The sequence below is a fragment of the Manacus candei genome, unplaced genomic scaffold, assembly GCF_025592945.1.
Source record: "Manacus candei isolate 608988 ecotype Guabito, Panama unplaced genomic scaffold, ASM2559294v1 h1tg000131l, whole genome shotgun sequence".
Lineage (NCBI taxonomy): Eukaryota > Metazoa > Chordata > Aves > Passeriformes > Pipridae > Manacus > Manacus candei.
Genome location: NW_026138179.1, coordinates 847,990 through 863,779, shown reverse-complemented (window position 1 = coordinate 863,779; position 15,790 = coordinate 847,990). Strand labels below are relative to the sequence as shown.

Here is a 15,790-nt window from a genome sequence, read left to right as displayed (position 1 = left end):
TTAAGGCATGAAGATTAATTTTCTCAGAATCCTAGAATGGTTTGGGTTGGAAGGGACCCCAAAGTTCCAACCCTCTGCCACGGGCAGGGACATTTTCCACTAGGCCATGTTGCTCAAATCCCCATCCAGCCTGGCCTTGAAGACAGTAAGCTCAGACAGGTATCTGCAAATGCACTGAATATATGCACATGGGATATTTTATTATTTTTGTATAGCAAGAGAGTTTAAGACCCTTGTAGGACATGACACACATAGTACCAATACACTACAGCTGACTGACTGCCTGCACCAAGTTTGCTTTGCTTAGGGAGAGGTCATTAACAAAACAAAAATCTAGACTAAAAATAGCCTAACCACATGTCTCACTTGATTCATTATGTTTTCTACTTTATTTAACTAATTCATTTTCAGGCCAACTGAACTTGCCTACTACAGCTGAACCGAGCTGATTTTATAGCAACATAAATCAAATCAACATTTGAGTATAAGGTCTGAGGACAACACCTACGGAAATGTGAGAGAGGTTGGTATCTAAAGGCACCCTGCACATTACCAAATTCATAAAAGACCCAAACTGAGTTAAAAAAATCCATGATTATATTTAGCAATTGCCAAACACTAAATAAGTGATCAAAGGAGCAGGAGCAGCTGCACATACTTGGTGTCCTGCAGACTGTTCCCGCTGTAGATGTACATGCGCTTCACAGTCGCCCCATGTGGAATTTGCAGAGAGGCCAGACCATGGGCAAAGTTAGGCTGTGGAAACACAAAATCACTCTTGTTACACAACACCTCAGCTCAAAGTCAGAAATTACGTGACAAATACAGTATATGCTTACCAGCTCAAGTAAGTCTCTGGCCAAAGACGAGGGAGGGAAAACAACAAAAAACCCCAACCATCTAGATGGTGTTTCTTTACATTACACCAGCCCTGGATTCCCAAGCTGGGGTGAAATGCTCACTAGGTTTATCCATCAGGCATTAGTCTGACAATCAGCTGTGGTGTGTACTGAGAATTTCAGTTTTTCTTGTTTGATCACTGGCAACCAGCACAATCAAGGTGTTTGTACTGATGTGCTGCATCTGAGGTCTAAGAAGTCATCTGTCTGAATGGAAAACTTTTTTTTTTTTCTCTCCCTCTGCATTAATTTAGCCTTTTAACATTTTCACTGGTTTGCAAAATGCCTCTATCTGATGAACAGAAACTCGTTCATTAAATAGATTTTCCGCTCTCCTTATCACTGCATTCTCACACATATTGTTTTGACAGGGATTTTGAGTGCTCTCAGCAAATAAAAAGCATGCTAAGGAAGTCAGGTTGACTCTTGCCACACTAGAAGAATGAATTTCTTTCAGCTCTGAAGATGACAGGACCTTCTTCAAGACTGACAATATACTTACTTTGCTGTCACCAGACAGAAAAAACCCTAACTCTGCCACAAAACCAAGATGCATAATATGCAAACTATTACCTGGTCTACTTTAGCAGGACATCACATAAGGGTAAACACAAAAAATTCTTCTTAGGAAAAAAGACTAACCTAGAGCAATACCTTTCACTGCTGTAGGTATTTGGAAGGGAACCCTCCACTACTCAGCTGATCTAGACATGCCCTGATTTCAGTTCTCTTCCTGAATTTGCCTAGAATGTGAACCATGTTAACTTTCTAAAGTAGTCAGACTTTAGATTACTTTTCAACATACTTGTGGTCTTAGCAACAGAGCCACAGAAGTGCCTGACCCTCATTTCTTAATAGAAACAGTGTGAGTAGGTTTTCATGTTCTCACAACTTGTTACCACCTATACAAAAAACTCCAAAGTCTTCTTCAGAGTTTGTTCACTTCCATAAGCAGAGCTTACACTGCTTTGTAAGTAGTTCAGCATTCATATACCATCGTCCCTGAACTTGACAGATTTTGATATACTCAAATTTGAATTCATTCTGTAGTCTTTCCTAATGTTCCTACCTAAAAAGCTCCACAAACAATCATCTTCCCTGTGGACTGTTTCATACTACTATTTTCTAAACAATCCTACTTCTACCTATTTATATTCCTGGGAAGACTTTGGCCTTTCACTCTGTGTGAACATTTTATAACCTCACTAGACCAACTGAATGAAAGACTTGGAGAATGCAAAATTATTTTCTCACTGTTCTAGCAGTTTTATTTTAACATCTTTTAGGTAGTCCTGCAAGGAGCAGAGAGTTGGACTCAATGATCCCTACAGGTCCCCTCCAACTCGAGATATTTTATTGTCTTTTCAAATCTCTGGTGTAACAATTGACTTTTTCAGTAGCTTGGCCATTTCATTCATCAGCACCCTGGGAACTCTTGCAAGAAAAGCAACTATTCTTTGTTGGGATATGCTTTTTTGTTTGGCTTAGTTGGTTTCTATTTACTGACCAATATTTATGAAACCCAACTGACCTTCACTACTGCTAAATAATAACATCCCCTGGTTACCCCCTGTTTTCTCACATGCCAACCACAAACACTAAAGTACTAGGCTGTGACATAAAACATGTGTCCTCATGCTGGTTATTTCTCCCCCTTTGTTTTGGCTCTTCAGATGCTCCTCTATTTTAAACTGATAGGCCTAGATTACACAACTCATTCTCACACAAAACAAGTCGTATATATACCACAGAGGACCTGATCTTGTTTCTACTTTAGACAGTGATTGCTAAAAATTTCAGAGAACACAGTAGTATGTTCAATTATTCAGTAACTCATCCAAACATTTGGTGAATATGCAAACAGGCATTACAAATAAAGCTCATTCATTTGGCTTGCTAAAAGCACTCGCACTGAAGGGCACTTAAGATGAAAATGCATTTTATGAACCCTATCCTACTTTAGTTGCATAATCACTTTGATGAGATTCAAAAATATCTGATAAAAGAACAGCCTCCCAGTAGATTGCTTAATATTTATGTATTTGCATAGACAGCACTCATATTTTTAGAAGACTCCTTTCAACAACAGAATTGCTGGTCCCAGCTCATGATGCAAGCAAAACCTCTGAGCAAATGCCTTCTGCTAACAGGAAGGAGGTTTTTAACTTTGAAATGGTTACATAGCATGAATAAGAGCACAACTGAGGAGTCAAATTCCTTTCAAATTACTGGTTTCTTTTGCTTGCAGAAGGCAGTGAGACACAATGTAGGTGATACTTTGCAAGTACCACAGAGGCAAAAAGACCATCCACTGACTAAGAATGATTGCTGACCTCGTACTTCGGAGTTTCAGTCCAGGAGTCTAACTGAAAAGAAAACGACAGTCCTCTGAAATTGAGGTGAAAGAGCTGCTCAGCTGAGTTATACACTAAAAGGGAAAAGAAAGGAAAAGCAGAGTTATCAAAATAATCTAAGAATTCTCCAGTTCACATGCAACAGCTCCTTCATCACCTCAATGAATTTGCAACATCTCAAAATGCAGGAGGGACACAATTACACAGGACAATCATAGTTTTGCATTTAATTTGTTGCAGTAAAAACACAGCAATAAGAGAAACCATGGATTCATTACAGTTGCCTCCACAAGCCTGCAGGCTCTAACCTATCCCTAACGATACAATTACACAGTAGGACACAATCAATTATACCTTAATATCTCTAAAGTAAACAGCCATCATTAGCACAAAACAAATCTGTCCATTGTTATGTAAAGCACTGTGCAACATTAACCAGGAAGTCTTTCAGACAGATGTGCACAGAACACTGACAAATTCCCTGTTTCACCCCACCGGGCAGCTCCCCCTGTGACCCGCACTTGCACCCCTCCTCCGGAGAGGAGCTCCCGTGCCCGGCTCAGCTCAGCGCCCTCCCGGCACAAGGAGGAAGTGCTTCAGACACACAGCCCAGGGCCGTTTACCAGGATAATTACAAATAACTACCCAGAACCAGCAGCTGCCCGGTCAGCTCCCCCAGAGAGCACCAATAAAGCAGAGCATGCCCAGGCTCCCAGCAGTCAGCACATCACGAGATGTCCTCATTCACTGCAATCGGTTGCACAACATCAGCTATAAACAACAATAAATGTCATCGCAGGACTTGGACTCCAACAAGACACACTGTTTTCTGAGACTGTGGAAAGATTAAAAAATAATCCCAGAAGACTGGGAGCTTGGGAACTGTTTTGGGATTGGTGCTACGAACTTCAACCTGTGCCCGGTAGCTGCCAGAGGAACAGAGTGTGTTTGTAACACACAGGAGCTGACAGCTTGAAAACAGCAGAGGCTAAAAACAATAAAGGAACCCTCTAACAAGAGAAGTTGCTTTCTTCCACCTTACCAAAGGAAATTGGTTCAATAGTCCCTTTTTTCCCTTACAATTTTATATTTAAGATGACATAGCATAGAGACAAAATGCATATAAATAAATATTTTATTCCTTCCCAAAGCATCTTTCAAATGTTTAACTTGAGAGACATATTACAAGATATCTGGACAATGCCAGGCCACCCAGGATAGAAAAATAATAGTTGAGCAATAACCATTAAGCTTCCAAAAGTCATCATTTGCCTTTCTAGCAGAATGTGCTGGTTAAGAGTCTTTTCCATGCTTGTCAGTCGAAGGAAAACGTGTGGGGAGAGGGAAATGTTTTGATCGGCAGGAAAATTACACAAATCTCTCTCATGTGATAAATTATGATACATCTTTTCCAAAGCCCACAGCCAGCTGGAGAACTGTTTTTCCCCTAGTCATGCCAAGTGTGATATCTGATTATACAAATCGCATCAGTTCCCATCCCCATGTTTGTTGGGCTTAAAGGGCAAGGAATGCTTTTATTCTTGGGAAGTTCTCTCATGTCTCCCTCAAAACCACAGGTCACAGCCACATGACTGAACAAGGTAAAGATTTTTTTTAACTATTTCTCTTTTTTCTTATTTATTTATTAATCACACAGGTACCTGCAGAATAACACCATCCAAAATTGTTGACAGAATCAGACAACTGCTTCTCTGCTGCTGCACTCGGGGTGGGGAAGGGGGGAGTTTGCCTTCCAGGAAGGCAGTAGAGTGGGAGCAGCTGGGAAATGTTTCTGCAGAGCAGGAGGGGACAAGGCCACCAACACCAGTAAGGCTGCAGAACAGACACAGTTCTAGTGAAAGCAGAGGCAGACCCAGAAGTCAAATCTTACTGGTATCAAGCACAAGACTCTGCTGGCACCTCAGGGGAGTCTGGGCAGTCCAAGAGTGACAGGGCCAGAAGACAGGAACCCCCTCCCCATCCTTGCCAGGCCTCTGGGGTAGGAGGGCAGGATGGGCTTTTTATTCTCCCTGATCCACCCTGAATGGCACCCTGGCAAACAGCCACACCCATCAGGATTCAGGACAGGATGTGATTTCAACAGAACCACTGGCAAAGGCAAGCACTTCCCAGCAGGAGGGCAGGTCAGAGAATCATGGAAACGTGGGATAAAAATCTTGGCTTTCATGAAGGTGCTGACCAACAAAGTGGTCATATTTCAATAAGCCCCATGACAAAGGTAGTGCAATGTTTCAAACTAACATCAGCCAAAAAGTAATGAAGCTGGTTACAGTTTTTTCTGACTCTTCTCTTTTAAAACCACTGATCTGGCAAAACCAAACCTGCTCATTGAAGGCTGGTTTCAACACAAAACTGTTGCTAACATTTTGAAATACATTTTGAAACTAGCACTGTATCCTGTTGCAGGAAAGTTCTGCTGCAACCACCTTGGTTTTAAGTGAAAGACAACATTTTGTGTGAAATTCTAGTGGAGGTGAACATAGAGATAAACAACAAAATACTTTCAAAGTGCTCCCATTGGAGTTTTGGAGGAGTATTAGTACAGAGAAGAAAAGGGATGGTTACGACCCTTTCATTCATCAAAACTAGCACATTAAGAGGAAGGTTTCTCCTCCCACCCCAGCCCCAATTTTTGTGGGACATGAACACACCATCACCATCCACCCCACAGTCTGAAAACTATTCCTTTTTTATTTTGCCTTTTCTGTTTTGGAAAACGCAAATAAAGTTATCAAAGACTTGTGTTGTATAATATAGTTCAAGCTGCTTATGACAGGCAGCCTGACACAGAGCATTTACTTCTGCTAAGTAGGCTGTTAATGGAAGAAGTATCTTTCCAAGGAGGAAGCTGAATAAGCAAATACACCAGTGAAATGGTAACAGAGGCCAACATTTTAATAAACAAATTTTCATATCTAATGTCCTTAGATGAAAAGATGTTATGAAAAACTATCATCAGATGAAGCAAGCATGCGAGTTTTCATAATTAAACATGACAGGTGCACAAGTTCTGCAAATTCAGCACAAAGACATGTGGTGCCAGACTATGTTTTTAAGTGCTTGTATATGATTTTAGGCAGTAATAAGACAACAAGCTACTACTACCATAAGCAATGCTTATAGCTGGGTCTGTATTTTTATAGATCACAGTATCACAATTTTGGAAGTGCTTCACCTCTAAATATTTGCAAATAAACCATGATCAAATAACAAGTAAAAATTATAAGCTGTGCAGGATATGGAACCACTTTTACCCTTCCTAAATTCTACAGTCTCTTGTACATACTATTCCCATAACAGATCTAACCATAGATCTCAATTTCTGCCCAAGAGGAAATGTTAAGGTCACAACCAAAGTTCAAAAGGCTAATTCTGATCCTTGGAGTATTATGGCTAGAAATCCTCCATTTATCTCAATCTGATATTCCTCCACTACTGCAGGCTTTTCTGCAATGATGCTGCTTTAGCCACATGACCCTCCACAGTTAATAAATCCTGTTCTGTAACATGCAAGAGACTCTGCAGAGAACAGAGACAAAGCTTGGGTGTGCAAGTGCCATCCATCACAAAGAACACTCGCCTGCTTGGGATCAGCCTGACTACTGCAAATGGACTGGCTTAAGCTAAAAATAGGAATGAGGCTCTAAAAACAGTATCTTGCCTATATGGAGTTAATGTTCTCTCTTGTTGTGCCATGGGGCTCCATTTCTTGAAGGTTCCTGGGTAATTATAAATATCCTCTCCAAAGTTTCACCACCGCCTTATTCTCATCACCCAACAAACCCCTCAAATACACTCTCCATTTTCATATATAAACAAGGAGCTTAAAGACAGTCTTTTTCCTGCTCCAGAGATGGTGAACAGCCACGCAGCAGTGCAGGAGTGAGGGCTGGTTCAGCCAGGTTAGACAAACCTGTCCTGGTGCTGCTCCTGCTGCACGTAGGCTGCCTGCACACCCCCAGTGCTCCCAGTAACAGCAGGGAGGCACAGTGAGATGGAAAGCAGTTCCCAGAGGCTCAGCTCTGAGCCTGCCCCAGCACAGAGCCTGAGCACACAGCCCTGGCTGAGTATGCACAGAGATCAGCTCCGTGTCTGTATGTTCAGGGCATACACAGTCCCTAAGGACACTCGAGAGCTGACCATGCATAACAATGTGTAAAAACAACAGCCTCACCAACAGAGCTCACAGTTTGCTGGTACTGGCAGTTCCAAACAGATCTCTAATGATATCTGAATACACCATTCTGTGTCAGTGACTCTCTGCCTCACCATTTCACTGTAAAACAAGTCACAACTGAACTTACAGTACATCTGCCATGATCTTCCAGCTGTGAGAATAGAGCCATTCTGGAACACAGCTCCAGATCATCTGACAGCAGAACTGCCTACACATTGCTCTAGGCAGACAGACAGGAAAGGTTTCCTAGAAAGAAGTCTGTCAGTCTAGGTGTGCTTCTCAGGAATATTTTGGCTTACCTCCTGGATGTGTTGCTCCAAATGACTGATCAATTTGTTCTATGGTTGGAGCAATTGCCTGAGAGTTAAAATGGACACCACTGAAAAAGGAAACAGAATTAATCTGAACAGATGCTACAAACATTTATTCATGGCAATACTACATTTAAATTGTAAGAAGTCTCCAAGACTGAAGAAAAGAGTAAACTGCTAATTTGACTAAGTGCTATGTTCAAGGAAGGATAATTATGTAAACTCCTTTATGACAGGTATTTTGTTTTTTTAAAAAGAATAACTGAAAAAATGAATTCAGAATTTTAAAAATTGAGCCTAACCAAGAAATCATGAAAGGTCTTAAATCACTTACCAATATTTTAACTTCACCTTAGTCAAGTCATAAACTTCAATCACCTGAAACACAGGAAACAGAAACATTATCATACTTCACACATTTGCAAATCATTACAGAGGCAAATTCTTGTCAAAAGGCAAGAGTAGCCAATGCTGCTCACTGCCCTCACAGAACTGTGCCAGGATAAATCACATTGTCAGCGATGGAACCACGAAAACCGACTCAGCAGCTGCACATGTGACCCAAGGACTGCACAGCCTGGGCTCAGCAGAGAACCCCATGGCCCAGGGACCCCAGCCCTGCCTGCAGGAAGCAGGGTTTGCACTGACACAGCAGCAGCCTGACTGCTACTACATCTACATCTTAACCGAATTCAAAGGAAGGCAGCAGCAAAAATCAGCTAATTAGGGAATCCTCTAATGAGTGTCAAAGAGCAGGCCACTGCTGGGGCTGCCCTGAAGGATGCCTGTGCAGGACACCAAGTCCCAGCACTGACTGCACTGCCATAACCTTCCAACTCCTGCTGAGGTAAAACATGTACCCAGCAAGACCAAGCAGCAGGATCCCATTTCAGTACTACAGAAAAAGACATCTTGCAATCTCACCAAGCACTGCAGAAGACAATCAGAAGAGCAGCCCACAAAGAATCAGAGTGGGCCAACATACCTAGTTCTGATATTTATTAAATGTTTTAGACCTTACTGAATATTCCAAGGTACAGATCCTTTGTTCTGAATACAACATTGCAAACGCCCCTGACACTGATTTCATATGATTTTTATGTGACTGTTACTGGATTTTGAGGCTACCCTGGGCTTTAAGCAGATCATTTTTGGCAAGTAACCATGGACAAATGCAAGCTTCTTCCACCCTACGTACGTGTTCCTGTGTCAGCAGGAAAAGAAAACACGTACAGCACATCACAACTGCTGTAAAGAAAAAGTAAAGCACTTTTTATTGTTTTGAATAATCCTCCAACAAATCATTAGCAGATTTAGAGAGGACTCACTTTCCAACTAAAAAATAAAGCAGTATTTCCCAGGGAGCTTGCTACCAAATGTGGCTTTAAAGTCTAAAAATATCACCAGCTAAGGAGGAAGTCTTGGTTTTGGGAGATGCCCAGCAAATAACCCTAAATAAAACAACTTGCCATGTTTAAACCACTATATCTATATATATTTAGAAAAAAAAAAATCAACATTTAAAGGCATTTCAGAATACAATCAACAAGTAGAGCACAAAGCAAGTAACAAATTAACATTCTTGCAAAACCAACCTCAAAGAGAAAATAAATTTTTCTTCTTCATAAAATACACTTGGAATTATGCTTCTTGGGAAGACCTGGTTATCTAGTATTTTAATTCAAATGCAGTTTGACATGTCCAGGTTTCCTTTACTGCACATAAAAACAAAGGCTACTTTTACGAAAAGCTAGGAATGATTTTACATTTTTTAGTGACCTTGCACAACTTGTCCCCCCACAAAATGTTTCTGAAAATAGAGAGAACCAGCCCCACCCCAGATCTAGCCTGGAGCCACCTCTGCAGGGCACGGGGCACTCCCCTCAAGTTCTGCTCAAACAGATGCAGTGGGGGCAGACAAAAGGAGGAGCTGAACCACAGAGGCAGTGCAGGAGGAACAGCACGTTGCACAAACGAGGTTCCCCACAAAAGAAACACCCTGAGAGCAGCCAACAACAGGCTCCAGTTTGCCTTCCATCCCCTTCCCATGACTCAGACTGATCTATTCATGTCAACATTTTTTTTACTAACAGCAGAGGAAGAAACAAGCACAACTTAGCAAAAATTAATGGCAGTCAAAGGATCTCATAAAGTCACAAAAGACATATATTGAAGAACCGGACATAGCACTAAAAAAGGTTTTCTAAGTTATAGAAGCTACACTGACAAAAGGATTAATGTGATTCTATGTGCAGAGAACAACTACTGAGAAGACCAAGGACTAGTTGGTGATGGGTTTCCTACACAGCCAGAAGGCAGTTGGTTGAAATGAATAAACCCTGACGTTTCCTCACTCACTGTACTGACAATCACTGCTAAGACTCGAGAATGTTCAGGTGTCACTGAGCAGCAGGAACAGATCAGCACTGTGGAATCGAACTCTTTTCCATCCCAGAGGGAGCACATGTGAGACCCTGATGCTAAAATTCATAGCAATGTTTTCAGAACCTGGTCCTGGATCTACCAATTCACATCAGCCCACAATAGTGACAACTCCTGCAGAGCTTTGGCTGCTGAAGGTGAGCTCAGAGACTATGCACAAGCTATTCCCCACTCCCTGGAAAAGGAAGGAACCTTCTTAGGAATACTGTTATGACTTTATTCCTGCACCATCTTCCTTGGAACTATCAATACTTTCCATTTTAGCAACCTGTATTTCAATCTCTTTTTCACAGTCAAATCTAATAGCAACTGTGTATTAAAAGCCAAAACACAAAGGAGAAAAAAAAAAAAGGCCTCCTGATTTTTCCAGTTTTGCTGCTGCTGAGCAACACTGAAAGCAGTCACACCATCTTAAAACCAGGCATTACTTACTCTACACCTACACTATCCTTTAACAAGTCCTGTGGCTCACTGCTGAACTGATCCCACTGGATTTCTTCTATAAAGTTTTCTGAGCACTCTTACAAGTATAGGTTTTCATAGCACTCTATGCATTTACACAACTTGACTTTTCATAGTTCAAACAAACAAGAGGTATCACTAGGCCACTGAACCATAACATACCAGAAGAGACTGGTTTTCCTGTATTTTTTATTTTTGAAACAAACCTAAAAATACATACCAGAAGGAGTTTTATATTTTTAGCTTAAAACAAATTTTAAGACATTATGGAGAAAGACATGAAAAGCTCTTGCTTAGTTTCAGCACTGAGAGCTGAAATGACAAAATCAGACCCTCAAAAACTGGAGATGAAGAGACAAGGCATACACTAGTTACAGCATTTCAAAAACACTACAGGATTGTAACATTCCCAAAAAAGTCAATAAGCAAGTCATGCACTTGAAATGATTATGCCAGTTCTGAGTTCAGTCTCCTTCAGAATAAAATATAATTGGAAAGATTATCAGTGTAAGCTACACCTGCTGTATGAAAAGGTCCTTCTGACAAAGAATTTTCAAGATATTCTCTTAAAAATTTTAAATTCACATACACAATCTGAATAAAGTTCAAAAACTCGATAAAAATAAAAATATCGAATGACTTCATTACTATCAAATGACTCCATGAACAGAAACTACCATAAGGCAATTACAAACAGAAACTGGAAAAAGAGGTGCTCAGTTGTCTCCCAGCTGAGCTCAATTTGAACCAAAAATTGTTCTTCATAATCTGTATTTTTCTAGTTAATGTAAAAGAACTTCTGAAAAATATAAGCACACCCTGGTGTTACAGGTTATTCTTAGAGAAGTAAGTACTTCCAACAACTAATCTGTGTTGCTATTCAATCGTTTAATATACACAAAGCAGACAAAGAGCTCAAGTTTCAGCTGATAGCACACTCTTACAGTAAGGCTGGGGATAAAGCACTAGGCTGAACTTTGGAGAGAAGTGTTTTTCTGCTGGTTTTATTTCAGACATGAGTGAGCAAAGAGCACAAGGCCACTCTTCCAAACCCTGGAAGTAAGATGTGAGCAACATACTCCAGACTTACCTACAGGACAAGCATTCCATTCTTTACGATCACGTTTAACCCCACACTTCTGCTTTCAAACGTTAGAGCAGTTGGAGCAGCTCACTCGCACCCAATTAGCAAATCAACACCTAAGCACTTAAATCACAAAAACATTTACAAGCACGGCGTGAGAACCACAGTGACAACTGCTCAGCACGGCTGCTCCTGCTGGAAGGACCACCCTGAACAACTGAGAAGTTACATCCAGATATTTTAAATGCTTCAGTTAAGAGCTTTTCCAAATTTTGAACCAATCTCTTCCTACCTCTACAGTCTCACAATTGCTCATTTTGTAGAGATGAAACACAGATATTTTGCAAAGGTAATACCATGGCAGGGTAGTGACCAGCCTTTTATTTTGCATCTTAACTACACAAAGCATCCTAGAGAGAGGCAGATCGACACCTGGTCACCTAAAAGCACACAAGCACAACTGAACACATCAATGACAAGAATAAAAACTCATGCAGAACTGAATCAGTGCAGGAGGCAGCTGCTCACAACAGGCCTGAATGTGGCCTTCTGGGGGAAGGCACACACTCACAGCCACACAAGTGCTCTGTGAAGTTAACTCAGCTGAAAACTACAAATAGGGGCAAGTTTAATTTCATAAATAAAATGGCAGCGCAGGTAAAGGAACAACCTGGGCAGAAAACAACACAGTCTGGTCTGCATTAACCAATGATTCCATTTCATATCCAAGGCTCAGCTGGAGTGAGGGCCTTCTGCAGCTTCTGTACAACTTGAGACAGGATGGGCAAGTGAGACCACACTGGACCATCACACTCCTATGGCACTCAGACAGGCCCCAGTAAAATGTGCCTTAATCCTATAAACAAGGATTTAACTCCTGAACTGAAGAAATGCAGTTCATAATCACAAAAGAGCACTAGATATATATAACAAATGTCTAAAGGAGCTACACAGTTATGCTGTGTTAAGTGTCAATATATCCTAGAAGTTTTGGGTTGCACTGTCTCTGCACGAAGGGTGTTTTATTACCTTAAGTCTCTGATTGAAAGCATCAAACAGCAGTTTGATTCCATCCTGAGTCAGGTTAAGGATGAGGTCATGGCTAAGAGGGGACTGTAAAACAAAAAAAAAAAGCTGTTAGGCTTTTAATTTCAAGGCTTCTTTGTTAAGATTTATATCACTGTAAAAGTATAAATACGTTACTTTGGAAAAACAAAACTGCCTGAGAAAACCACCCCTTACTCAACAAATAAGCATAACTAAAATACATCTGGCCAAACCTCTCAACTCCTCAGTTTGCTTCTGAAATAGAAACAGCAGTGCACATGTAAGATCTGCACCCTGCCAGAGCTCCCCAAGGGTACTTTGTCCATTACTTTAAGTGGGGGAAAACCAAAAAGCTCAAAACAAAACAATCCCCACCCCTCATCAAAAAAACCCCCAACACCTTGAAAATTAACATTCCAAGTTTAGCATCAGAGGCATCATGCAGGGAATCTGTTGCTTTCTTGGCACACAAAAATAACAGCCCACCTCAGCAAGTCTCACATCAGAACCCAGGGTGTGCTTGACAAAGAGATGGTGAGAGGGCTTTGCACTTCAAAAACCAAACTGTCACAGTCTTTTTTCAGGCCTCAAAAGGAAGCCTTCAGACTCTTACGTTGTGAATTTAGGTTTCCTTAGTTACTGTGAATCATAACAACTAAAGGCTTAATTTGCAGTCTGCTGGAGTCAATAGGAGACATTCCACTGGCTGTCCTGGTGTCTGGGAAGGCTCTCAGCCCTCTCAGCCTGTGCCTGGGGAAGCTGCTCACTGCTGCACCAGTACAGTCCACACACACAGGCAGCTGCCCCAGCTCAGCTATTTGATCACGTACCATCTACAGCACATTTGCTTCAAAAAGCTCTACCCTCCCCAGCTGCCTCCTCAGAGGAGAAAAAGGGCTGAATGAGAGGCAGGCAGCAACATCCATGCCCTAGAATTGCACCAGCAGTTATCTAGCAAAGACAGAATGGGGATGGGACATCTGGGGCATAGAAAGGCTTCTACAGTGGCAGACACACCCTTTTATGAATTAAGCATAAGCTATCTTATTTTGCTCTACCAGGAGAGGCTCTGGGTTTTGACTGTCAGAAGTCCAGTTTTCATCCTAAATTCTCTCACCTCTTTGTTCTCACATCAGCACTACCTTCTAGCCTGGACAATTTTGAGCATTTCCACGTGCATCTCCCACCCCTTCCCAAACTATATACTCAAGTAAACAGATCCCAGACTTCACATCACTAGGTCAAAACAAGCCACAGGGCTTTCTGTGCCCTGTGAGGCAGATTTCCCATTCCCCTTGATCTCTGCAGCAGCTCTTCCTGCAGCTGGTTCAGCTGGAGCTCATCTTTCTCAAACACAGGTGATCTGGCCTGTGAACTGCCTCCTAAATGGCACTTCCACAGCACTTTGCACAATGGCATCAATGCCATCAATGCCTCACTCCTGCTGGCAAACCTGGGTGGGGTGGGCAGGACTGAAGCAGCACTGCAAATGAACTATGAGCTTGACATAAAACGACCTAATGTTGATCCTGACAGTCTTTTTTTTAAATCCCTTATAAATCTCATTTAGAAAGGCTACAGAGAGAGCAAAAAAACCTTGGAATGTTGCATTCCAACACACCAACAGAGTTGTTCTGACATAGGATATGCTCTGCATTTCACTGGTTTCTGAGCAAAATTTTCATAAGGTTATTCCAAAATTAACGAGAGCATTACAAATACTTTTGAGTGGGTGGAGAAAAAAAACCCCCAAACATCTAAGGAAAAGCTTGATAATTAGTACAGCAAAGATCTTCTGTTCTATGCTGGCATATTTTCTAATAGCAGAAAAAGTTTCAAGGGCACAAATTTAGTTCATGTGACTTCTAATACACGAAATAGAGGCTCGAATATGAATGATGATGCCAAGAAGCAACAGGAGGGTCCTTCCTGAAGGAAGCACCACAGATGTGCAGTTATACTGCTAATCTACATAAAGATGCAGGAAAAACTGTTATCACTGAACAATCCCATCAACAAAAATCCAGAGGAAGCAGCTTAGGAAAACAAACAAAGGCAATTGAGTACCCTGCTTAAACTGACCGAAAAGGAGTTAAAATTCTTTCATTCACAGAAAAGGATTCATCAAGCTTTTCTGGCACAGTTTGGGCATCCCATTTATGTCAAGTTAAAGAGAGCACCGTGGGCTGATCTAATTGCATTTAATTGCCATATAAATTTTTGAAAGGAAATACTCACTGCTGGAGTTCCAGGATCAGAAATTCAGTGCTTCAGATGCAACAGCTTTAAATAACACTTGATCACTATGCTCAAAGGCATTCTTTTACAAAGCAAAGAGGAAAGACATGAAGGCTGTTCAGGTACAGTTTAGCTAGACAGAAGTTAAGGATGGTGAAGTTTATTTAAAGCTTTGAATCTTCTGAGAACTGAGCTCTTTGTGCTCAGCTGCTAATGAAGGGCACGATGCTCTGCTTGAAGGCAAGGATAGAGCCAGACAATCAACTGCAGGCCCTGAGGGGCCTGTGGAAAAACTGCACCAATATCAGGCACTGAATTGCAATAAAAGACAGAAAAAAATACAATGGGCTCAACTATTCAAGGAAGTTGAGAGCTACTATTTTGTTGGACTATGCAGATGTTAAAAACATCTTTACCTTCATTACGGTTTGGAGAAAAAAAGCCCTAAACCTGCCCTCTGCAGACAGAATAGAAGTTCAGTGTACACAGTCCAGCAAAGTATCCTTCCAAGAGGTGTAAAGAGCCAAGGAGTGGTACACCCTGCTTTCCAGCACTGCACCACTGATCCTTCTGTGATTCTACAAATCTGAGTGCAACAGGAATCTCATCATTTACCTAAACAAACCTAGAAATAATTCGAAATGCACCGTGGTAGGAAAAACTAAAAGCCTCCAAAGAGCACAGGAACCATGGAATGCATTCCCTGCCAGGCAGATGCTCCCATGTATTGAGTACAAGGAGCCAGATTTTCCATT

At 41.4% G+C, this 15,790-nt stretch overlaps 1 protein-coding gene across 2 annotated transcripts in view; it reads right to left on the bottom strand.

Annotated features, from left to right (window-relative positions):
- Nucleotides 1-15,790, bottom strand: part of PHAF1 (phagosome assembly factor 1) — a 33,398-nt gene that overhangs the window by 11,675 nt on the left and 5,933 nt on the right. For both annotated transcript variants that reach the window (XM_051771237.1, XM_051771239.1), the window contains exons 4-8: nucleotides 12,780-12,863; nucleotides 8,097-8,140; nucleotides 7,751-7,830; nucleotides 3,233-3,327; nucleotides 659-756 (exon numbers count right to left, since the gene is read on the bottom strand). In XM_051771237.1, the coding sequence (XP_051627197.1) occupies nucleotides 659-756; nucleotides 3,233-3,327; nucleotides 7,751-7,830; nucleotides 8,097-8,140; nucleotides 12,780-12,863 (401 nt within the window). The remainder of the gene's footprint in view (nucleotides 1-658; nucleotides 757-3,232; nucleotides 3,328-7,750; nucleotides 7,831-8,096; nucleotides 8,141-12,779; nucleotides 12,864-15,790) is intronic.